This window comes from Xenopus tropicalis, chromosome 2 (genome assembly GCF_000004195.4).
Source record: "Xenopus tropicalis strain Nigerian chromosome 2, UCB_Xtro_10.0, whole genome shotgun sequence".
Classification (NCBI taxonomy): Eukaryota; Metazoa; Chordata; class Amphibia; order Anura; family Pipidae; genus Xenopus; species Xenopus tropicalis.
Genome location: NC_030678.2, coordinates 32769803 through 32796635, shown reverse-complemented (window position 1 = coordinate 32796635; position 26833 = coordinate 32769803). Strand labels below are relative to the sequence as shown.

Sequence of the window (26833 nt, the reverse complement as noted above, 5' to 3'; positions counted from 1 at the left end):
GCTGCTGCTATATTGATTGTCTCAGTTACTGTGAAGCTAAAAAAAAATTGTACATATACAGATATTGGACTCGTTATCCAGAATGCTCGGGACCTGGGGCTTTCCAGGTCTTTGTTTTGCCTCCAATAAGGGTTAATTATATCTTAGTTGGGATCAAGTACAGGTACTGTTTTATTATTACTGAGAAAAAGGAAATCAAATCTAAAGATCTGAATTATTTGATTAAAATGGAGTCAACAGGAACAGCCCTCCTGCAATTTGGAGATTTCTGCATATCAGTCATGCATAATGTAGAGATTCATTCTATGAGCAACATCTATATTTAAAAAAGAACGGATACCTTTCATTTATAAAGGTAAAGTGCTTATGTGTATATACTTTGCACACTATGACACTTCCTACATTCCTATATGGAATTAGTGATCTATATATAAAATACTGCTGTAATACATTACAACCGACCACAGTTAGCATTCTGCTGGCATAGGGTAATGATAGGAAACCTCTGATTGGCTATGTTGGACTAGGGCCATCTTTCACTGTACAGGTATAGGACCCATTATCCAGAATGCTTGGACCCTGGAGTTTTCCGGATAAGGGGTCTTTCTGTAATCAAACAAACACAACCTGTATCTCTAAGGCAGAGCCTGTATACGACAAATAGGTGCCAAGTTTCTTGGAAATCAATTTATTGGCGACGCCTATAAAGTTGCTCACAACTTACATAATTGTGTAATTGGTATTTAGGGGTGTGTTCGCAAAGTGCACATGGCTAAAAACATGGTTTATATTCTCTGCTTAAACAGCCTTAAGCAGAGAAAATAAACCATGGAAATCTGCCTCTTGCAGCACTGGGAACACATCCCTAAATACCACTCCCATTTTCCAAAATATACCCCAATATGGTTTGGAAAACAGAAAGTATAATTACTACAGAAAACAGATAATGAGCATATTAACCACAGACATGCCAGTACAATGACTAAATAAAATAATCAGCATTTTAACACCAGCCGTGCCAGTGTAATAACTATGGAAAATAGTCTGCATATACGTCACAATTAAAAGCCTTTTAAAGACAGCTGCAATGAGTGATCCCTTCAGATCTCAGTGGTAGAGCAATGGACTATTAAGGATAGCAATATCCAGAGGACGCCGATTTAAGCTCAGCTGGTTGGTGACCCCCTGTTTGTATCTGCATTTGCCTTGTGCTGCTACATCTACTAAATGCATGTTGCAGGGCTGCACTGATTGCATGTAAAGTAAAACGTAATCAGGACAGTATTTCTGAATTTTCTAGACGTGTCCCTGAATTTTCAAGTCATTTGCAGAAACATTTTCAAGGGGAAGGCAAAGTTATCAAGCAAAAACATCCTGTAGTTCTAAGATTGAGCCTGTATACAATAACTAGGTGCCAAGTTTGTAGGAAACCAATAACCGGGGGGGAGAGAGTATAAACCATGGCCACGTGTACTTTGTGAACACACCCCTAAAAACCACACTCATTTTATCACAACATACCCCAGATGTGCCAGTATAATTACTACAGAAAATGGATAACAAGCATATTAACCACAGAAAAGTCAGTATATTCACTAAATAAAATAGATAATGGGCAATTTAAGCCCAGACTTGGCAGTGTAATTACTATGGAAAATGGACAATCAACATATATGTCTCAGTTAGAAGCAAACAGTGATCCCTTCGGAGCTCAGTGGTAGAGCAACGGACTATTAAGGATAGCAATATCCAGAGGGTGCTGGTTCAAGCCCGGCTCGTTGGTGATCCCTTCCCTTTATTTTCTCCCGGGTGCAAAAATAATGCCCCCCTGACCAACAAGATTAATGCTTGATGCCAATGTTATTAATAGGGAGTTATAAGCAGTGCAGAACAGTGAAATAGTGCAGAAGACTATTTATTATTTTCTATTGGATCCCACTTTTATTGTGTTTTACAGCAATTGTGGAAGGAAGAGAAAGAAGTGAATCAGTTTCCAGCCACGGTTACAACTTCTCGTCTGTGCTATGGCTTATAAAAGCATATTCTCCTCTGGATGAAACACAGCGTAAATGACCACAGCCACCTTACTATTCACTTAAATAGAAAACATATGATAGGTAACATGAAATAGGCTGGTGGTTTTACAAGCTATTCCCATTTCAGTTAATGGGAGATGGCTGTAGCATATCTGAGTGATTCTCACTGGATACACTGACTTCCGTTTAATCCTGATAACAGACAGGTAAAGGCTGTTTATACAGAGCTCATTATCTCAATGTAAACACTTTGTATTACAGGGAAAGTTAGTATAACAAAAAAATAAATAAATAAAACAAAAAAATTGATTTCTTAGTCCCACTGTGGATATTTTATTTTTGCACACCGTGTGGGGCACTGAAAATGCATTAAAGGCGATTTGTGAGGTTTTGATGGATAAATATGATTCTGCGCTAGAGTTTAGATCTAATTAAATGAGCCGCTGAGGTACCTTCCAGGAACATGAGCTTGTGAAAAACACATTTAACTGTAAAAATTGTCCCTACCTTACTAAAATTAATTGGAATTTAAGATAGTCTACATGGCAGTTTTAGCAAGCAAAAGCAAGCTTTTCCATGCAGTTATGTTCTCCCTGTAAAAGAGAATGATCAGGAAGAAAGAGAAACAAGAGTACTGCTTTGTCCATAAAATATGAGACTTAACTATATAATTAAATGGTTGTAGCCAAACGCTATTTATGCAGCTGTCACCCAAATGAATGTATGAAACTGTACCTCTGAGGCGCACCTCGAGGCCGGGTTCTAGATCCAGGGCAGCGAAGAAGGAAAAGGAAGAGAAAGCTAAAGTTAAACAGCAATGGACACACACTCACGGACAAGAACATTAGGTATAAACAATAAATTAAGATGAGTTCTGTTACATCACCCAAGCTCATCTACCAATCACCCACATACAGAAAGAAGTGTTGGCCAAGGCAGGAGAATCATACACTTGTTAATTATGAGGTCTTACTATAAGGTTAATAACTATAGCAAATGACTGCTAAATGTTTATGACTGCCTTCAGATTATAATTAGAAGGTGGAGGATAGGTAATGAAACTCGATAAAAATATCATTGGAGCGGGGAAAGTGGGACGTGGGTAAGAATTCAGTAGTAGATGGTTGGAGGGCAAGGGATCTATATCCCACCTCCTAGAGATGAGGCATGCAGCTATTCTGCAGAATTCACATTGTTTGAAACCCACATACACACAGGCAGATGTTAGCCAACTGGGTAAGTCGCCGCGCAAAAAATCTCCCTTGACGATAATTTAGCCCTTAGGCCAAGTTACCAGATCAGCCCCATATCACCCACCTCAATGTAGGCATACTAAGGAAACCTCAGTATGAGTAGAATGAATTGGTAGCTGAAACTGTAAGGCTTGTGCCACACTGGTGGATTCTCAGCCTATGGATAAGCACATACACTCAAAAAGGTTTATCAAAATGCCCGCACACAGAGCATAATGCAGTGTGAAACTACGTACTCAAGCAGCTGTGCGACAAACACCGCTCCGTTTGCCTAGAACAGAGCATGCAGAAGAACATTTGTCTGGGATTCCATTGTTCGACACAGCCTGAAGCCAAATGAGTAGCACACATACTGATAACATTGATTTATATAGACGATTGCAGTTAATATCTTTGTGCTATAGATATCAGTGGCTTGTCAAGAGGATAGGTTGGGATATTCCATCTGCCCAAACATGTTGGCCAGTGCATGGTGTACCTGCAGATATAGAAATAAAGGGGAGCTGCAGTTCCTTTCCTGCATTTCTGATATTAATCACCATAAAAGAGAAACTGAGCAGTCTTTTGGACAAAAGACTCCTGGAAGAGACATTTTCAAGGTTACAAAGTTTAGCATTATAATCAATTGTATCTTGTTCAGTTAATTTGTTGCCATGGTTTATGGAGTGTGTTTGTGTAATCCCCCCTTCAGTGTAGATCAATGGGGAATTTTTTCTTGTTATTTATTGCTATACAATGCTTCTATCAATATCTTCCCTTCATTTGTCATGTAACAATTAGATATAGTAATTATTATACAAATGTCCTATAAAAAACAAGTTCTTACATTTTAAAAGCCACATAATATGAGAAAACTTGTTTGTTTCTGTACAGAAAAGTCCGCAAACCCCAGGACAGTGAAGAAGACAGAGCTCCAAATTACCAAGCAAAAGCAGAGCTGGCTCTGTCCTGGCCTGGCATCGGCGGACACCTCTGTGTATAAAGTGGAATTAACAATAACTGTTCCTTCTAGGTTCTAAGATTATGTATATTTTGCGAAATAAAGCCTATTTGATAACCATAATACTATATAATTCTGACAAACTGGCAGAGAAAAATCAAAAATATAGCACTAATAAGCAAACCAAGCAAATAATTGTCAAAAGTTGATGTTGTTCTGCGCACTAACCACAAGAGGGAGTCCTTGTACATACAATACATAAGCCCAAAATTACAAATTGTGTTACAATCACTGACTTTACTGGCCAAGTAGGTAAAATTCAGGGACAATCTGGGGAATACACAGGAGAAATGGTATGATGCTGGAAGTGGAGACATTAACTATAAGAGATACTGACTTCTAGTAAAAGACTTGTTTTTTTCATTCAAATCTTATATTTTAACCCTTTTATGATGAACGTTGGTCAGTACTCTCCAGCAATATAATATAAAGCTGTGGGTACTGGCTGGGGAGAGTAATGACACAGACATGATGGAATATATAGATAGCACTTAACTTTAGTAGAGAAACAAGCAGGATTAGAGCACTCTAATTTCTGAATATTATGAATCCCTCTGCAGGGAGGTGTGTGAAGGGCGCAATGGAGGGTGCAGGGGCCACTGAGGCAGAAGCCCCGTGGGCCCAGCGCCCCCCAGTCCGACCCTGGCCCTACCCTCAATATGGATGTGATTTACAAAGGGGAGCGGCAAAAACTGGCTTCCATTATAGGCCCTCCACCACATAGGCCAAAAAAATTTCAGCCTTCAATACCCCAGAAGTTGGACAGCACTGTTCTAGATCAGTGTAGCCAAGACAATGTAAATGAATGTTTTAACTTTATTTCAGTTTCAACTGTTATTTCATAGGGATGTTATCCCCAGTTTCTTATTGATGGGTAAGTTATCAGTAATGGCAGGCGCTGTGTCACTTGACATATTGTCCTGCCTGCGGCACAACATTCCCCACATGATGGGTACGAGCGAGTCCAGTCGTTCATTATAAACAGGATGCAGCCGTGTCATTCTCACTTCCTGGACACTATGGGCGCTAACAGAGGAGCCGGTGTGTCTCTCCCAGGCCAGTGTTGTAAATCTGATATCTCTGCTTAATAATACAAATGATGTGGGTCACATGCCAGTACAAAAAAATAGTAAAAAAATCCAGTAGCACACTGAAGATGCAAGCCGTGAAAAAATTGTGTTTTATTTGCCCAAGTACATATAAACAAGCAAAGAGCAACGTTTCGGGACCCTCCGGACCCTTTCTCAAGCTTGAGAAAGGGTCCGGAGGGTCCCGAAACGTTGCTCTTTGCTTGTTTATATGTACTTGAGCAAATAAAACACAATTTTTTCACGGCTTGCATCTTCAGTGTGCTACTTGATTTTTTTGCTGTTGGATATTGACCCCCATGCAAGGTGAGGTTCTTCCAGTATTTGCACCTGATACCCGCTTGGGTAAGTTAACAGAGGGTTGAGCTCTCCAATACTGCTATTGCAGTACAAAAAAATAGTGGCTGATTAGCAAAGTCTTAGAATGACAATGAGAAAGAAATACAGTATCATACTAGAACAGTAGTTGGCAGCCCCTTTTCCTGGGCATATTAGCTGCTGTGTAATCCCCTAGAGGCAATTCCGCTGACAACATTCATGTAACTGAATTAGACACGGCCTGTATCCTATTCTGCACAGCAAGAGGGCTGCAGTTCAAAATAAGCACCAATGTGACTGCACAGAAGCATTCATATCCAGAAGGACAGACTCTCCACATTCACTTACCTGTCAGCCATCTGGGGGATAATGTAATGACCATTTTTATGATCTGGAAAGACAATAAAAATATAGGGTAAATGCCTTTTTAAAGAAGCAAAAACCACAGAGACAGAAAGAGCAAGAGGGAGAGAGAGAGATCTTTCTTTTAAAGCAGAAGCATGAAACATTCCAATACATATTTGGTTACACACTTAACTTGGTGGTTGTCACTCTTAATGGAATGAAGCAAAGCCAGATGATTTACAGATCCACAAAGAATCATGCAAAGTATTATTAAAGTCTTACTAATACTTATTTATAAAAACACCAACATAATTTGCAGAGTTGGGTGTATACATTAGACAGACAAAAAACATACAAAAACAACCAATACAAGAATTCAAGAGGTAAAGATGGTCCTGCCCAAAAGAGCTTACAATTTCAAATTTTTTAGTGCCAAAATACATTATCTTATAAAATCTGACCATGGAAAAGGCTTACTTGGGAAACAGTATATACATACTCACATGGGGAAAATGTATTGTGAATAATAATAAACTGCAGAAAAATTAATCTTTTATAAGTGACAACATTGGGTGATTTGAAAAACTGTATTTTAAATGTCAGTAAATCAGCCTCCATGTCCACTGATCGACAGCAACTGGGACATGTAATTAAACACCTGTGAAGGCAGAGAATGGCCAGTGCATTTAGAAAAGTCATGGCCAGACTCTCCCTAGACTTGCAGAGCCACACTTCTTATACAGGTTGGCATTTTGGCTGGGATAAGAGCAGATGTAAAATGAGGACTGTATCCAGGCATAGTAGAACACATTGTGCAGCCATTGCTATTCCCCAGTACTAAGCACTTGCTTGGGAAGAGTGCTGAGCTCATCCGTGGCACCACCTGCTCATCGCTGCGGTTCTGCTAGCTCGGCACTAGGCTTCTATTGGCATCCAAATACTGCAAGAAGGTTTTTACATTTAATGAGCTGTTTGCTTAGTTTTTCTATATTGTTCTTTTATCACTAAAAAAATAAAGCTCTTACTCTTTACAGGATTTGAAGCAAAAATCAGAAGTTTAGGTAGCAGTAACTAAATGACAGGAAGGGCACGATGTTCCTCCACCGTTTGGAAAATTAAGGCACAAAATATGTCCCCTGTGCTAAACACAAAAAACTTGCCACCCAAATATCAGCTTGGGGAGGGCACAATCATGAACTGACAGCATCAACCACCAAGGTTCATATAGCCAAGATGGCAGATACAGGGTGTCACACTGAGGGAAGATGGAGGCAATAGAAGTGCAAAGCACTGGTCTCCCTGTTTATGTAGAGGAACAAAAAGTTGTGACATGTGACTTACACAACACGGCACCCACCTGGTTTGCGTCCACAAAGGTAAAAGGCCAACCTATCCGTCAGTTCATACTGACACTCCACCAATCGGTCTGCCAGATCATGATGACCAGCCTGCCTGTTGGAAGCAATGTCATAAATATTAACCAATTAATAGGGGCAGACATATCTTCCAACAGCTGTGTTGGGCAAATGAACACAATCATTTTACATAAATTAGTCTAGGCTTCCCTTTTTCAAAGAATTCGCTTTCAACCCCATGGCATAATTGCTTAGTGTGTAGGTTATGTAGTGCTTACCCTGCACCCATACCGATAATCAACCATTAGCACAGAACTGAGCTGCAGTACAATTGCAGGTCTGGACCACACTTGTATATATATACCTGTATATACGAGTTGCTGGAAAGCTGCACACCATAAGAACAAGATAATACCTGGGTGCTCGTGCAGGAGACGTAAATACTCAGGGTAGGAATGACAGCACACACAGGACTTTTTTCATGAAGAATCACAAAGGTTTAGATGAATAAATGTGAGGCTTTATTCAAAGCCTCACATTTATTCATCTAAACCTTTGTGATTCTTCATGAAAAAAGTCCTGTGTGTGCTGTCATTCCTACCCTGAGTATATACCTGTATATTATATATATATATATATAATTAAAAGAAAACTGTCATATGTGGCACGGCCACCTAACAGTACTGCTTGTGTAGTATCTGAGGCCAATTTATTGGTGATCCACACACAGGCAGCAGCTAGCCCCTGTGCTCTGGAATATAATTTCTAGGAAACAAATCTGCACTGGTGGAGTCATTGACATTATATTTTTTTTTTTATTCAACCCTCAGTAAGGATAATGGTACACTACGAGATCTGCAGTGTTTCATCGCCCCAGGAAAGAACAAAATACAGGTATGGGATCAGTTATCCAAAAACCTGTAAGCTCTGACTTACGGAAAGGGCATTTCCCACAGACTCCATCATAAGGAAATCATTCTAATTTTTACAAATGATTTAATTTTTTTCTGTAATAATAAAATAGTACTTTGCATTTGGTTCTAAAGATGATATAATTAACCCTCATTTAAAGCAAAACAATCCTACTGGGTTAAGTTAATGTTTAAAAGTTTTTTTTTTAGCAGACTTAGGGCTCTGGCACACGGGGGAGATTAGTCGCCCGCGATAAAACTCCCTGTTCGCGGGCGACTAATCTCCCCGAGTTGCCTACCTCTGCCATCCCACCGGCGACTTACATGTCGGCGGGATGGCAGACGCAGCGGCGCGATTTTGCGCAAATCGCCGAAAAAGACTCGCGAGTCTTTTTCGGCGATTCCATGAAATTGCCCCGCTGCGTCTGCCATCCCGCCGGAGACTTACATGTTCGCCGGTGGGATGGCAGAGGTAGGCAACTCGGGGAGATTAGTCGCCCGCGAACAGGGAGTTTTATCGCGGGCGACTAATCTCCCCCGTGTGCCAGAGCCCTTAAGGTATGGAGATCCAAATTACAGAAAAACCCTTATCTGGAAAACCAAAGGTCCTGAGCATTGTGGGCAACAGGTCCCATACCTATACTATAATTTGGACCTTGTCCTGTCTAGCCATAGGCGTGTATCCCTCTAAAATGCAGAGTAGCACATTTTCCAGTGATTCCTGTCACTAGCCAGTGACAATTTTCCCTGTGTTATATTATATAATAGTTATATATTATTAACAATTGGCCAAGTAACAAACCAGTGGAAGGCTGCCTATGCCAAAGATTTGGGTCAAGGCAATAAAGTATTCATTGATAACAATCATTTTGGCTCAGAAAAACAGAATAACAGCTTACTGTACTATGTAGAAATATCTGAACTGATACTGCTCTCATCTGCCGCTGCAGGCAAACACTGACTTTAAATGGTAAATAACCTAGCAACTTGTTCTAACAAAGTGTTATAACACAATGAAATGCAATGTGATTCTGAAAGCTTTTTATTACATTTCCCCATTTGTATATTACCCACCATTAGTGGTGCTCTGACCTAGAGCTGGGCGGTATGACCAAAAATTTATATCACGGTATTTTTCAAAATTATATCGGTGTCACGGTATTTGACGGTAAATTTTTTTTCCATGCATGATTAGGTGTTAACCCCATTTACTAATAAATTAGAGAATAATTACTGCAGTATTGAAAATCAGAGTCAGGCAAGCGAAGGATCGGCAACAGAAAGTCGTAAGGTAAATCAGGCAGGCTTAGTTTCCCAGGCAAGGCCGCAGACAACATAGCACAGGAGGAGGCGTTTGATAGCTTTAAATACCCCCCACGCATGCGCAGAACCAGCGCCCTCAGCGCGTCGCGGACGTGCACACTTTGACATGTACGTGCCATTTGACGCACGCGCACCTGGGCGCGCGTGCGCAACGTCCCGCGGACAACGGGACACGCGCGTGCACGCAAGGAGGTGCGCGAGACCGGGCCGTACGGGTGAGTACCCTGTCACCCCGGTATTGCGGTATCTGAAAAATGAATATAGTTTTAAAAAAAAAACACCGGTATTCGGTATTAAACGGTATATCGCCCAGCCCTACTCTGACCCAATCACCTCACCTGCCATAATCAATGGGTGTCCTGCCATTCACATCCGGTGCCCCAGGATCTGCTCCATAGACCACTAACAGCTCTGCCTGAAGGATTTGTCCAGCCTTGGCTGCAACATGCAATGGGGTGGTTCCTTTGTCCTAAGGAGAGAGTCAGGGTTACAAACATCTCGGTGGCTGATACCTAATCCCACGGGTTATTTACAGAGCTGAATGAATAAGGGCAAAGGAAAGCAACCCTGGATCCCAGAAAGCAAAAATTCTGCATACAAACTATAATAATGTATGTTTTCAAACACAAGTGTAAAACAGCTGCAGGCCTGGTAATACAGGTCATGTTAACATCAAGGTGAGGTGACTAAGTAGCAATTCTAATTTACCAGAATTACCCATTTGCTCCCTTCTTTTTTTGTCATGAAAAAGATCCTTATTTATGATGCATGATGAGGTTATCCATTAACACAGATGCTCAGTGATATCATTTGTGTCACAGGAGACATTTGAAATTTGTTTCTACTAGCAAACATTTTATCTCAATAAAAACAATTCAGTATCTAGGCTATTCCACTTGCAAGTTTTTCTAATAACCTCAATGCAGTAGCAAGTCATTGTGGGTTAAAGAGGAAAACCTCTCAATAAACAGCAGACGTTCTGGTGCCCCTAAAGTCAAGTTGCACTTATAAGGTCTTCGAGGTTTTCAGCAAACTGTATTATTATTATTATTAGTTTTATAAACATCATTCTACAAATCCCCTATCTCTGCTGCTCTCCCTTCCAACAGATACTGGCGCGCAGCCAGTGACAACATGACTACTAGCTATTCTGATTTCCCAGAGATAAACAATCTGCATTATGGTGTGAATTCTGCCATTTCATACGCTTCTAAGCACCAATTATGCAGCACTTTAATATGGAGCACTGTGAATAGGATGGGGATAGGCAATATCTGCAGCATTGCACCGGTAACAAGATGGGTTACAGATAGTTCTACCTTTGAATGGTTGTTAGAACTATTTTCAATACTATTTCAATTTATTCATGGGGACCATAATACAAATGCAATTTATCTGAAGGAAGGTCCCCCTAAATGTCAGTGCATGTGGAGAAACACGCCACTGTGGTAAATGGACAACTCTGACGGATTCTGTGTTCCGTAAAATGGGACAATGTGGATGCTGTCAGTAGAATTAAAAAAAAAAAGCACTTATGGGCATGTTTACTAAGACTTGAGATCAATACCACCGGTGATATTGACCGTGGCAACCAGTCAGCTCTTTGCTTTTGATTTTAAACTTGTAGGTGAATGTTCAAATCTAATTGCTGATTGGTTGCTATGGGTAACATCACCAGTGATAGCTATCTCCAATCTTAGTAAACGTGCCCCCATGGCGAATCTCGGCCTGTAGATAAACGCAAGCAAAGAATCAGCCCCTACACCGGCATAAGCCTTTCCCTACATGCAGCGGATTTCAATGCCAAAATGCATACTTCGGTGCTGAAATCCCCTCAGTATGTGCCTACACCCGGGGCAGTCACAGACCAAGAATCAGCCCCATCGGCGCATTAGCCATATAATCTGTATCTTGTTAACTAATAAATATTCTGTAATCAATGTAAAAAGGCCTGGCTTGAATAAATATGAAATAGAAGTATAATATTGATAAAACAACTATTACAGTTTGGTTTAATACACACTGTAGTTATAGTCTCCTCTTGCAAAATATGAACAACAGTCCTTTGTGGCTATAGGCCTGTGACATACCTGACAGCAGCACAGTGATCAAACAGCCCTGTGTGTTATAACCATCATAGAACAGACTGAGAGTCAAAATAGGCCCTGACATATAAAATACACAGAGACTCAAACAGCCCCCCACAGGCCCAAGAAATAGCTGTGATTCCCAACCAGTGGCTCACTAGCAACATGTTGCTCACCAACCACTTGGATGCTGCTCCCAGTGGCCTCAAAGTAGGTGCCCATTTTTACATTTGTGGCTTGGAGGCAAGTTTTAGAAGCTTGATAAAAGGTCTTATGTAACCTGAAACGTTGCTGCTGTTGTTGTTTGCCCCAGAAAACTTTGCAATAAAGGCATTTTAATCTACAAAGACAAGAGGTGCTGTTCCTGTTCTTCTGTGGCAAGTTTTAGAAGAACAGAGGCATAATTTTATCCTAAGCAGAGTCTCCTGTAGACTAGCAATCCACATAGGGCTACCAAATCGCCAATCAAATTATTTGGCATGCCCAAAAAACTTTTTTTCAATGCTTGTGTTGCTTACCAAGTAAAACCATTGGGGATCCCTAGTCTATGGCATCTTACAGCAGCACCTGTGGCATTTGCCAGAATACACAGATTTGCAGCACTGAAATTTTGATCCCATACGGAGCAATGGGGACCTCTCCAAGGGGAGCAGCCTCGGGGCGCCCAGATGAGATAACCGGCGCTGTTTAAGGCTAATGTCTCAAGGAGCAAGTTAGTCACCCACGATAGATCTCTGCTACCAGGTGACTAACCACTCTGAAATGCCTTTCCCCCAGCAACAACAGGCATCACATATGTATCACTTCGGCTTTCCCGAAGATCTATTGCTGGTGACTAACTCACTCCGTGGGACATTACCTTAAGTGGAAGTGCTGATAGGTTATCCAAAACAGAGGCAACTGTTAAAAAAACAGATCTAAGAGAAATCTAAGTATTTTTTTAGAATTATAAATTAAAGAGGGTGGATAGGGGGCATTTATCTGATCAAATAAGCTGAATGGTGTAAAAAAATGAACGTTATTTACTAGAAGCTGTTCTAAAAGATCAGCTCCCTTGCAGCTAATATTAGAAGTCTCGCCATATTTGATTACAGAGCTTCAAGGCAGACAGTAACAGTCAGGTAAAAATCAATAACTCTCGCTCTAAAAGAGACGGGGCCGGATCTGAGAGGGTAGTTTGAGAAATATACACCAGGCTAAACTGCAGAGCAAATGCAGGCAAAAGCGTTCAGTAATTACCGGGTGGAAGAAATTGGCCTGAGCCCCGAGAGATAGCAGCCGCAAGCAGGTTTCCAGGTTCCCAGTCCTCACGCTGGAGTGAAGTTGCTGTGATAATAAAAAGAGAGATGGATTCTATCCTGTGACAACTAAAAGGCGCACACAAGGCAATGTGACTGCAACACTGTATTTGTACATCTGTTTTCAGTCTCTTGACTGAATGTAGAAGAAGCCAATCTCGCATGCTTCTTCTTTACAGGTCTGTTAATTAGCTGGATTCTGCAACATGCCTTCATTAGTCAGAACCAGAGCAGAGAAGAGAAAGGGACAGATTGATACTGCTTTTTATAGGTGATATAATTACAAAATATTTTAAAGCCACTAGAACTTTGTACAGAATGTATATTGGAAAGTTCCAAAGAATTCAAAATTCCTTTATTGGGCAAATGTTTATTATTGGGTTTGCAGCTCCTTTAACTAGAGAGGCTGTGAGCTCTGCAATTACAAATACACAAAATACATAACCCAGTCATTCATTGCACTCTGAAGGGTTATGTAATGTAAAAGGCATTAAGTTTGCCCAACAGCAGTAATGCATAGCTTCCAGGGTAGAAGTTACTGATCACCAATTTAAAAGCAAACATCTTACTGGCTGCTATGAGTTTTTGCTACTGGGAAACCACAGTAACTTTAGGGGTTACATAACCACTATAGAGTGTAATGTATGACTGTACTTTTACTACATATGGGGGATACATGTAACCTAAACAGTGCAGCACAATGTTTAGAACACGTGATCTTTTAGCCGCTCCCCTCGCTACAAAATGCAGAACAATTATTTAATTAAAATATAATGTATTGGATTATTTCCTAAAAAAAAGGAAAGCAAGAGTTAAAACCCTAAACATTTTGCTCCTAGCAAGCTATATTTATTATTATTGACTATGTGGTTTTAGTAAGGGACACAATCTTTGCTGGTTTTCGTGAATGCGTAACTATATAGTACGAGGATTTACATGTATAAGCAATTATTTTCTTTACTAGACAATGCTTAATGCCAGTAGAATGGCCATTCATCATGCACATTTCAGCATATAGTGCCATATGGCATAGAGGCAAGTAAAACAGCACTAGAGGATTTGCAGACTCGTAATTATGCAGACATATCCATACAAGATGAGCTATGAATGGAAATGACCCCGAGCGTTATGTTAATTCCAGAACATCGCTTGTCAAACATTTTTATATCTACAGGGGGTACAGCAAACATTTAACTATAGAAATCTGTTCTGAGGGGGGCAATATATCAGCCACAGTGCAGAACTCTGTCTTCAGTAAATCTGAGCAACAGTATTGGCTGTTACTGTTCAGATGTCTGGATATCTGCCTGCAGTTAGCAAATAAGCCCCTGTGAGTAACTAAGGTTTGCTTACGGTGTCTCCACAGATATGCAACAATGAGGGTAAAGCAAGGCCATTTTCATCCATGACAGTAACACTGTTTGTTACCTTGCTCAGATCTTTAGCCGTCACGCCATCGTCATCCCGACATGGTAGCTTATGTACAAACGCTAGCATCTGATACTTGGCACGAATGAACTCGGACTTTGTGGGGCTGGAAGGAAAATATTCTGATTAGCAGCAGCCATCACCAACATGGCACATCTGTGCAACTAAAGGCAACACTCACTGTAATTTGTCCTGGGGGTTGGCTTTACGTCGACCGCTCTGTACCTGGGCTGGATCCAGAAGTGAGTGCTCCCAAATGGAGTTGGCACCATTACTGGCCAAAGTGTGCACCATCTGTCAGGAAAGAGCAGTATATACAGTGTTCAGTCTTCTACTTATAAAGTGCCAGCATATATTTGCGTAAAGGGTTTAGTTTCCCTTTCAGCCAGCAGAAAAAATGAAATTTTAAAGCCTCAATTCACAAAATATGTAAACTTTAAAAAAAAAAAAAAAAAAAACCATGACAACTATTTTTTAAGCAAACTATTAGAATGAGCAGCAACCTGAGCTTTTACGTCAACAGAATTCTGTTGTTACATGCCTGAAAAACACATAGAAAGTCTTGGTGCTGCAGGTAAAGGGGAACTGTTTCTATATACATAGTTTATTAATACACTGTATTAATACACTGTTTTTTATTGGTATTTTTTCTTTACCACATTATTATTATTATTAATAAGATATATTTATAAAACATCAACATATTCCGCAGTACATCACAGAACCCATTTCCAACCCATTCCTACTTGTTACATTTAGCTGTGTGCTTTACACTGAATAATCTCAACTGCGCTGTGCTTGCCTCATTTTAATGCCATCGGCTTCACAGCTTTTATTGCTGGAAAGGCCTGAGGGCACCCAGCAAGGTATCGGCCTGAAGTTGAGGGTTTAGGACGGGGCAGCACCAGGGTGAGCTTGGATTTTACCCCTAGCATGCTAGAGAGGTGCGACTTCACAACCCAAGTCGACACACAATGCGACAAATGCAAAGGGATACTTTTCCAATTCTTATTTTTATTGTATTGTTTTCTTTTTATTTCTTAGGTATTGATATTTCTTAATTCTCTGACATGTTATTGTTCACAGATTTGACTAAAATATATAACAAACATTGGTGGACATTTAATTTCTGCATAAATACTCATTTCCAACCAATATCCTCATCTCACCCCAATCTGTATCCCATAAACAAGGACTGTTGTCTTAACCGACCCTCTGTGCAATATCCAGAAGTCTGCAGAAGCTAGTATTTAACATTCCCTGCCCTGTTGGAATCTCACCTGCAAGAGAGACGATGGCCATGTACTGTGCCGGAGATGTTTCACAATGGAGATATGTCTCCCCAAGCTTCGGTGCACACTACAACACTCATCACAGATCAGAACGCCACGATTTATAGAGGCCCACCCAGGATCTACACGACAGAGAAAAAAAAACAGTGCAAAAATGTAAAATCTACAGCTCATGAATGCATGATGAATTTTAATTACACCTGACAAATAGAAAAAGTAATGGATTATCCTTAAAAAACAGGTAATATACACTTGTGTACAGATTTCCCTTGATTTTATATAAGTATGTGCTGTAATATTGCCACTTAAATGATTCTCCATAGCCTAGGGATCAGGGACCTCCTCTACTAAGCTTAACACTAAGCATGTCAACTAGAATGGAACTATATTTTGCATTTATCCTATTATTGTATTGTTCCCTGTTTTGTCTTTTAATGTTGTGTTCTGCTGTATATCACTGCATAGACAAGTAGCGCTACAAAATATACACAACCTACAGTAGCAGCTGCCCCCTGCTGGCCATACACAATCACACTGCTGCATAGTACACACAGTACTGTACATAGTTCCTAAGCATATATACTGAAATATTCAGACATAGAATGTTATGTGCCTGCATTTATATTGTGCAACAGGCTGATGGGGAAGAATCAGCAATTGGGTACAGTGGGTGGGAGAAGTAGGGGCATCTTTATTTTAGCATCTCTAAAGGTTCAACAACATACTATGGGCAGGTTTCTAAAAAAAACAACAAAGCCCCAAAATAACATTCTGCATAATGAAGAAAAATCAACTTCTCAATACACATGAATTAGTTCATTTCAGTGGTTTTGAAGTTATTTGCAAGCGATCAACTGAAAGCAGAATCTGTTTGTGCCTTTTCATTCTCTGCACTGATGGCTGTGACTACTGAAACAATGTAGCAGAAGCCAGCTGATAACAAACTTGTGATGAAGCACGCAAAGGCATTGTGATCTAGAATCGTAAACAAGCCGATCTGAGTTGGTCATAAGTCTGCTAAAACAAACCCATGCCCAACCAGAATCCACACACTTGCAATCCGACATTGACCCACAAATTGCCCGATAGTTCTCCCTAAAGAAACTGTATTTTGGGTAAGGACAGGCTTTAGTTTTTAATGTTTAATTGCTATCCACAGCCTACATAAACTACATACAGAAAAAACAGAAACATGCTGGTTTTAGCTGCAGCTGCATTTAGAAATAACTTTAAAACCAATGAAAATTTTGAATTCTTTTATACTAGGAATTTGTTTAGAATTACATTTTCTTTCATTTTGCAAAACTGATGCCACTAAAAAAAGTTCAGAGAAAAAAATTGTTTATATACTGTATACCATGGTATGTGTATACACTGCAGGATGAGTAAAAATATTGAGTTAGTGTGAGTTAAAGGAAGTATTCCTTGCGGTCAGCTAAAGGTTAAGCCAGATTCACCAACCCAGAGCAAACAATGACCCTTTAGGTTCAGGAAACCGGAAGTCAGCTTCTAGTGCCCCTGTTAAGTGCATTATCCCCAGGAAAAGCAGATCACAATAAGATGATTCTCAGTGACAAGGACAATGATCTGTATTGTTCCCAATATTTAAAGGCCACAATTGATATATTTAATTATAAGGATCCCAACAATACCTTTTGTTTGCTACACTTTCTACTTCCACAGTCACTGAACATGTAGCGCTTTATATTGAGGATTTTAGGAATACTGAGCACAAACTACCCTGATGCCTGAATTGAAAACAGGAATAATTCTGGCCCTGTGGATCTTATCCTTTTTAACATTCTGCCTGTCCCAAATACTCAGAAAGCAAAGGAGCACAAAGCACTGTGAAACAAATAAATATAAAGTTGTAGCCAGCCTGGAGACGTTTATCTGCTTAGTAACTTTTCAGAAAGCCGTCTGGCAGGGAAGCTGGGGGAAATGAGCGGATCTCTCGATGTGCCAACCTGAGGTGAGTTATAAATGGCCCTAGGGCCAAACGACTGAATAAAACCGGCAGGCATAGGCACCATCGGACCGAGGGCTGCATCAATGATCCAATGCGGTCCCCAATCCAACAGAAAATCAAACCTGCCCGATGAAGATTTGGCTAATTTTAGGCTTTCCTATTAGAGATGTCACAACTGTGACATAATACTGCCATCCAAAGCTATAAGTTTAAATAAACAGGTAATCAGCTTTGGTTCTGCAAGCTGGGCTGCACTAATGTAAACAGAATTCATGAATGTTTTCTTTGTGCCAATACTGCTGTAGAGTTTGCACCTACACGTACCGTGCACAAAAATGTAAGGCATGCCATGAGGTTATCCCAATGCTCGGCTAATAGGAAAACGAGCTCTCTTAGTAATTGCTTTTCAAGGTAAAACAGTAAAAAAGAAAAAAAAAAAAAGGATTCTAGAGAACAAGCTCATTTCAGAAAGGAAGAGTACTGCTCCGGTTATATACAGAGCAGCGTCTGTTATTGTGCTCCAGAGACAGACAACTGTGATATTATTCAGAAAATTTGTGTTCTGAAAAATGGGAAAGTATAAGGGGGAATGTGATTCCAACAAATAACTAAGTGGGGGTCACAATTTCCTATAATGCAGCACTTTTATTTCCACTCATGTACTAGCATGGCAATGCACACTACTTGCAGTAGATTAGGATAAGGAATGGTATGGAATCAGGTATGGAATCAGTTTGCCAGAAAGCTCCAAATTATGGGAAGACCATCTCCTATAGATTCCATTTTAATCAACTAATTCAACATTTTAAACCATATTTCCTTTTTCTCTGTTAGGATCAAGTACAAGGTACTGTTTTATTATGACATAGAAATCATTAATACTTTGTAGAGGTAAAACAATGCTATTTAGTTAATTTAATCTTTAAATGATTTCTAAGTAGATTTAAATTATGAAGATCCACATTATGGAAAGACCCACATCAGGAAAACCCCAGGTCCCAACCATTCTCGATGATAGGTCCCATAACTATATAAATGCAAAATATTTCTACACCCAGAATGCACCACTAACCTGGTATTTTTACCGTGTAAAGCGCTGCAGGGAATTATGTTTTGTAGCATTCTGAACTAACAATATCTGCAAGGAGTAGCAGGTTAAACAGAAAGCAAATATATATTTTTAATCATACTACACAAAATGCCCTTTTTAAATAAAATATTTGTTACATTTGTAGAATACATTTATGGGACCTGTTATCCAGAATGCACAACCTTGGGTTTGCCGGATAATGGGTCGTTCTATAATTTTGATCACCTTAACTTACATCTGCTAAAAATCATTTAAACCCAATAGGATTGTTTTGCATTCAATAAGAATTCATTATATCTTAGTTGGGATCAAGTACAAGGTACTGTTTTAGTATTACAGAGAAAAAGGAAATATTATATATATATATATATATATTATCTTTTTTAAAATTTTTATGGGTTTTAATGGGTTTCTGGATAACGGATCCCATACCTGTATTACTCAATATATATTTCAAAACTTAAATTACATTTTTAAAGTTTCTGTTGTAAACTTTCCTTTTCTCAAGAAGTCTGCTAACTAAGGGGTCCTCTGCTGGCCACATCTTCATAGCAAACAATGCTTGCCTGATTTTGCTAATGGATAATGCCAACAGTTTCAGGGCAAGGGCAGTAGGAATGCACCAAATCCAGATTCAGTTTGGAATTTGGCCAAGATTCAGCCTTTTACAGCAAAGTTGAACACTTTTAACTGCATGGTTCTCTTTAAAGGAGACATATTGGATAAATGAGAAAAACCCTAATTTTGTAGGCAATTATGAATAATATCCGGTGCTGGTTTCCCTTTGGGCTAAACATTAACCCTATCTGTAACAATGGCCCCTTTATTGGAGCTCCCTATAGATCCTCTGGCTTCTCTGTCCAGTGTGAAATGAAGAGTGGGCGTGTCCTAACTGTCCCTGCCAGAAGCACAGTAGGAGGGGGAGAGCCAATCACAGCCCTGCACTCACACAAGCACAGACAGGCTTCAGTTCCCTATCAGGTCAGCCTAGCTGCTGATTGGTTCCTATTCTACAGTGCAGGGTACGGAGGGCCGCTGGCTCCCCAGCTCATCCAGAGAATTCAGCCAGCAGGAAGTGGAACAGATGGGCGGGGCTAGTGGGGTTTTTGTGGAATTTCTCAATAAATCAGTCTGAAACACAACATTTTTAAGCACAATCCTTCTATATCTAGAGGAGTATAATTCCCTGGTACATTCATCATTTTTATAGGATATGTCTCCTTTAACCCTTCCAAATCCTAATCTGCATATGTAAATTAGGGTTCTTATTCAGTTCTGTATTCGGCAAAAGATTTGGTGTTCACACAAATCCCAAAATAGTGGAATCAGAAGAGGATCCACATTCTTCTATAGCCTCTGCCTGAATGCAGGTACACAGAGAATAGCAGCGACTTTCAGTCTGATCCCAGTTCTGTGTAGCTGCACTCAGACAAAGCTGTGCCTGTCAGTGCAGATACAAGGAGCTGCAGAAGAGTATGGATTCATTTCTCTTCGCCTGCCTAAAAAACGCAGGCTGAGAGCAGCGGAGCCAATGCTCTTTGTGCCTTTGCCCTTAAACAGAGACTGCTTAACATAGGAAAACCTAGAACCTGCGTGCAAATAAGGCCTAGGTAGGCATCTAACTCAAGACCTTAACACTGCAGGGCAGCAATGCTAAATATAATCCAACTTGTTGTCTTTAAAAGATACCTCTTACAGAAATGTTTTTTTAGTCCTCCAAAAATGTGCATTTTTGTAAATCTGTAATTTGTCATTTTGCTTAAAGTAGTCAGGGCTAAAAAGATCAATGGACCTTATGGACAGGTCTACCCTGGGTATCTGAATAGGGGCTGGATTATTCCTTGTTCAGATATATTCCTTATATAATTCAGTACATGTATGCGACCTGTTCTCCAGAATGCTCGGGAGCTGGGGTTTTCCGGATAAGGGATTTTTCCTTAATTTGGATCTCCTTAACTTTAGTCTGCTAAAAATCATTTAAATATTGAATAAACCCAATAGGCTCATTTTGCCTCCAATAAGGATTAATTATATCTTAGTTGGATCAAGTACAAGGTACTGTTTTAATATTACAGAGAAAAAGGAAATCATTTTTAAAAATTAGAATTATTTGCTTTTTATGGGAGATGGTCTTTCCGTAATTCGGAGGTTTCTGGATAACAGGTTTCCGGATAAGGGATCCCATACCTGTATATGCAGGACTATATAGTGGGCAAGACATGGTGCAACAGACATCTGTTGAGAATGTAAAAGAGCAGTTTTCCCTGTATAATCAGCACAAAGACTGACGCATGCTGGGATAACCAGAAGATTTTGCTAAGCTTTTTTTAATAATATCCGCTAATCCATCTCCATTTCATTGAGCATTTTAGCATTACTACCAGGAAGATGATGTTGGTGCTGTAACTGGGAAAGAAAAGTACATGGATACTAAAGGGCCTATTTATTATACTGTGTAAAATTAAATTCGACACAACAAGGTGCTAAAATCTGTGCAAACTAAAGGGCAAATTTATCAAGGTGTGCTTTATTTTACATCATCTGACTGCCAGATTTGATGCTGTTATTTTAAGCCTTTCAGACCAACTTCTGCCAGAACTTGCTCTAAGAAAAAATGTACAAAAAAAAAAATAAATTCTCCCTTTTTTTATGGAGGGGGAATCCTGGCAATGTGTGACGAATTTTGTTGCTGTATTTTTACACCACATGTGCCCCTAAATGTACACAGTGCACTGTAATAGAAAGATGGTCACTAGCTCTAAATCACTTAAAATTCCTTCCAGGACCTTGAAAGCCATTATGAGACCATTAAACATTTAGCACAACCTGTGCTCAACTTGTTAAGCGTGGATCTCAAAAGATCCACCGAAATTGCAGAAGTTTCCCCTCAAGGCAACTTCGGCGATTTTGGCAAATCACTGCGCCGCGTATGCCATCCCACCGGCGATTAACATTGTCGCCAGTGGGATGGCATTTCGGGGAGATTTGTTGCGCGGCGACTAATCTCCACGTCTGTCACGGCCCTTAACAGCACATGGCCCATTATTCACTATATTTTTTTTTTCCAGACAGAATCCTATGATGGTCTGCCTCTGACTCACCTGTACCATTGCCCTGACCTTAGGCTGGCAGAGTCACTTAACCCCTTCCTCACCTTGTACCATATAGAAGTGAGGGATTCTGGAACTTGAAGACCCTCTGCTTTCTGAACACTGCACCATTTTATTTTTACTTAAGCCCAGCTAAATGAGCTCAGGTGGAAAAGGATAGCCCATTTCTCCATTAAACATGTCCCAAGTGTAGGTTTTTGGGGATTATTTTTGTGAGATACGAACCGAGAAGTTAATAATAAAGTCTGAGAAAACAAATGTGACAGAAATTACTCGGCAAGAACGGAATGGCCAGAATTGTGCTTTTATGTTTGTGACTGCTTCTTATTTGCACCATTAGTCATGTCATATTCGCTGCAGACAAGGATTCTGGGAGGCGACACACTGAGTCAATATGAGGTACAAGTTTACACAGCTGAAAGAAATCGCAGGCAGAACCCACTGTGCATTTAGCACAGAACTGCTTCCAGCAAATTCGGACATATTCGGCACCTATACATGATAAAGCACGCACTGTAAGCCTAAAACAAACTTGCTTGAGGTCAGGGATATGCAGCGGCTTCTTTCTGATGCACGCCTGCTGCGTGGAATGACACCCTCGCACATAATGGAGTCATTTGGCAGTAACCCCCCAGTGACCTGCCCTTCCCGCCTACTCCATCAAGTCCCAGCAAGAGCCAGAAATCAGACTCCTACTTGCAACCAAGAGCCGAGGTTTCCTTCAGTGTCACAGCTGCATAGCAGGCCGGCCTTGGTAACTGATCAACTTATAATTACTCACACATAATGTGGAAATGGGACATGGGGCCATGCACAGCGTTTTGCTGCCTGTGCGCTTTCCAGTTCTGCAGGTGACAAAATGCTGGAAATTGCTTCTCTGACTTGTATAGCAATCATCTGAGCCCTGCCGCTGTGCTTAATGGGTAAGAAGATTATCTCCTGGAAATGTAATAAGAGTTGGAAAGTTTGCATCAGGTCTAGTATCCAATAGCAACAAGTTAGAAAACAGCATCAGTATAAAAGAAAACATCTGATTAGTTTAGGGTTGCCATCTGTCCAGTTATCGGAAGGACTGTCCGGGTCAAAACCTCCGGCCGGTTTTCCAAATTAGGAAAACTGGGCAGCACTCTCTGAGATCGACGTTGCGATCGGCCAATTGCCAATCTCTGCATCACAGCCCCGCCAAGTGACATCATTGCCCACCTCTTCCCCGTGACGCCACAACCCCACCTCTTCCCCACCTCTTCCCCACGCCGCCGTGATGTTGTGGCCTCACCTCTTCCCTGCACCCGTGACGTCACGGCCTGCCCCCTGCCCGGCAAAAAAAAAAAAAAGTTGGTGGCAACACTAGATTGTTTGCTATGGTTACAAGCTTTCCAATTCTTAGTACATTACCTCCTATAGATACTAGTCATCTGAAACACTGCCAAAGGTTGCCAGCTGTCTTGTAGTGAGGAGAACAGTTTAAAATAAGCAAATGACACCACAGATTCTACCATTATCCATGAAAATATGCACATTACTACTTGAATTGCACTGTTAAAATGTATTTTTATCTTAGCTGATAAAGTAGAACGGCAGCTCCCACTAATACTACAGATTCCAAAGTAAATATGTGTCAGAATTACCAATGGCCATACGTTAATAAACACAAAAGTTAACAGGTTGTGGGGAAGGTGCAGCAGGGAGGGTGTGCATGGTACGAAAGAATTGTGTCACTGGAGTGGGGAGCAGGGGGTAGAGCCCACTACTAGTGGGGAGGCAGGAGGTAGATAGAACATATGTGTCTGTATTTTTTTGATAAGTCTGCTAGCAGTTGGAATATAAAAGGAGAGAGCTGACTGTGTTCTGTGTGCATCTGCACTGGGCCAAGTGATCAAATTGAAAAGATGGGCATAAGCACCTTTTGGTTCGGGGACTGCATCAACAAGCCAATGCGGTCCATGATCCAATGGAAAAATCAAACCTGTCTGATTTCAGGCCAGATGTCAGTCAGGGAGGCCCGTCAGTGGTGCCCATACACGGCAGATAAGGTGCCGAATCGGTCTAAAGGACCAAGATCGGCAGCTGAAATCTGCCTGTGTATGGCTGCCTTAAGGTAATATCCAAGTGCATGTGATCTTACCAGACTGTAAAGAAATGTTTTAATTTTGGGGAGGGGGGGGAAGTCCATGGCCAGGGTGGCCAAAACCTTTTAGAACTGGTCTCCCTTCGGCCATACACGGGCAGATTTAAGCTGCTGGTTTGGCTCTTTCAGACAGAGCTGGCAGCTTATCTGCCTCTGCCACTTCCTCCCCAACAGATATCTGGCCCAAAATCGGGCAGGTTTGAAAATGCCATCAGGGGAGGACTGCCTCAGCACATTGATTTGATCCTCTCCCTGACAGGTCTGCACAGTCCTCCATTATGATCTGATAATTAGCAAAGCTCTGATCTGCTAGTTTGGAGACCATGCCAAATAATCAGATCTTTATGTGAATGACCAGCTTTAGTAATATCATGTAAAGAGCCATAAAGATGAAGTAAACTACACTTGGATTCTGTATGCCTATAAACCCAAAAGTCTTTCTTTGGCTGCAGGAATTACATTTGTGCAGTGCAACATTATCTACAGGGATACTCTGTAACCTCATTGTTCTTACACTTAGCATTTCTTGCCATATCTTCCTCTGGACGACACTACACTGGTGAATAATTAATGGTAATTCCTTTAAAATGTTCCTTTATAAGTGTGCCGTTAGCATTGCCACTCTGCATGCAAAGGATCTCTGCGGGACGGCTCTGCAATCTGTGAAGTCAATGCAAAAGAACAGAAAGACACTCCGGAAACAGCCGCTAATTGCACACAAAATAGAACTGGCCTTATGTGCCATAATCAATTTAATGTTCTGCTTTGATGTGAATAATATAGAATCTGTATAATTGACTGCAGAATATGCCAAAGCTATTTTATAAAAGGATTATAATATTTCATGCTTACTGTTTAGTTGAACAAATATACAGAAATGAAAGACGTACTTAAACTGTAATGCAGCAAATCTTGTTATAATGGACGCTATTAGCGATTTGGCGCTATTATATATCAGTCAGTGAAAAGTCAACTGCTTGAGTCCACTTGCTTGGTAATATAGGGTTTAGGGCATTGTGGCATACATTGCTTGCGTTGGGCAGTGCCATATTAATGAGAAGCAGGCTGGGGAAGGCAAGATGGCATCCCTTATCCAAACTCCCTAACTTGCACAACTGAATGATGATCATGTTAGGGAGCGCCAGAGGCCACTAACTCAAATAAGTCCTTATGTCAGGCGCTAAGGACAGGGCTGCCTTGTACCCCACCAGCTCAAATTTCAATCTGCCCCAGTGCTGAGTAAATAGGCACTAAGGGGTGGAATTTTGTGCCCCTTAATGCTCTACCACTTGTGTTTGGGGCATATGTTAAATTATCCCTCATGTTTTACTAGTTACATAGGCAAGTAACCTGCAGGAAAGTAATAATAAATAGCTTCTGCAAATCCCATAGAGAGAGTTTACATTACAAAAAGCAGCATGCAATAGTTTTTTAATTTTTTTGTTTTGCACTTCGCACACTGCCTTCTGCCACTGCAAGATATCCACAGGCCTCCACGCATTGTTTCGTAGAGATCTGTGCCCAGCTCCTTAAATAGAGAGCTATCTGCATTAAGCAGTGCTCTAACCATAAGAAGTGGGGTGCCACATAGGCGTGCCCCTACTGTACCCCCTAACTTTAGCAGGAGATCCAAACAGCAAAGAGGCACGGAACTATAGCAGGCTGAAGGTACAGGGCTCGCTTATGCCTCCCGACATTTTCAATCCAGGATTTCCCGGGGTGCAAGTGCTTGTTAGATGAGCACTAAGGAATGTGCTCTTATACCCCTTAGTGCTCTAACACTTGTGTTTGGGGAAAAAGTGACCCACCATGTGTATTCACTTCCATTTTAGTCTACATTTAGAGACTTTTATGCAGAAATATCAGATTTACTTGTCTTATATACTGTAGATTACACAAAAAGATAACGGTTAGCAAGGTGCCCCTGACATATAGGCGCAGGCTTGGCAGTTTAGGTGTTACTGTAAGCTCTAATGTAATGTTCACAGAGGGAGAGTTCATGGAAATATCACTGCTTTGGTAACAAGCTGTACTCCATCTCTCCCACACACACAGCTGGGCCCCCTCCTGCCCCCATTGTAGCAGCTTGAATATTTCAGGGTAATAGCACTGCGCTTTGCAGTTTCATTGACAGACTGCATCAGTAAGGTTTACATACAGAGAGCAAGTACAGTGCCAACAAACGCCTCTCACTGAACACACACATAACAGCCAGGAACAACTCAATCTGGGGTCTTGCCAATTTGCCCCTAAGTTTGAGAAGCAGCCTCTGATTTCATTGAACTTTTGGCCAGTAATCAGTTCCAGTACCTATTTGCTAGTGATGACCAGTCAAACATAAGGAATAACCAGGAGCAGGTTGTAGGCCAAACTTCCTGGAGGGCTCTTCTACGTTGGCTATGTTACCACCCCCTCTAATGATGTAAGCACGGTTACCTCACCTGTCTCTGAACCCCCAGGTCAATGCAATGGCTCAGGGTCCAGGCACAAGGATGTCGGCAAAATACAAGGAGTATGGATCTTGGTGCCAAAACTCCACTCCGTGTGCCTTCCCCTTATTGGAGCTCAACGCAATGGCTCTGGGTACAGGGATAGGGAAAGGCTGATGCCAGGGTAGAGGATAATTCTTGGCCTGCGTTTATCTGAGAATTCGCCCCTACACCCAAAAAACTTACTAATATGCCTGTATTATGCATATTGGTGCTTATATAACCAATTTGATCACAAAATAAAAGTGTAACTCCAGGTTTGTAAAAGAGTGGGCGGACACGCAAGCATGAAAAGATTTCCTGGGCATGCTAA

General features: G+C 40.8%; 1 protein-coding gene across 3 annotated transcripts in view; it reads right to left on the bottom strand.

The window, feature by feature from the left end:
- git1 (G protein-coupled receptor kinase interacting ArfGAP 1) overlaps positions 1 to 26833 on the bottom strand; it is a 72126-nt gene that overhangs the window by 26158 nt on the left and 19135 nt on the right. For 2 of the 3 annotated variants that reach the window (XM_031896670.1, XM_031896668.1), the window contains exons 2-9: positions 15723 to 15856; positions 14624 to 14736; positions 14443 to 14548; positions 12956 to 13042; positions 9968 to 10098; positions 7398 to 7492; positions 6044 to 6086; positions 2772 to 2798 (exon numbers count right to left, since the gene is read on the bottom strand). In XM_031896670.1, coding sequence (XP_031752530.1) covers positions 2772 to 2798; positions 6044 to 6086; positions 7398 to 7492; positions 9968 to 10098; positions 12956 to 13042; positions 14443 to 14548; positions 14624 to 14736; positions 15723 to 15856 — 736 coding nt within the window. The remainder of the gene's footprint in view (positions 1 to 2771; positions 2799 to 6043; positions 6087 to 7397; positions 7493 to 9967; positions 10099 to 12955; positions 13043 to 14442; positions 14549 to 14623; positions 14737 to 15722; positions 15857 to 26833) is intronic. The other variant, XM_031896669.1, reaches the window with a different exon arrangement.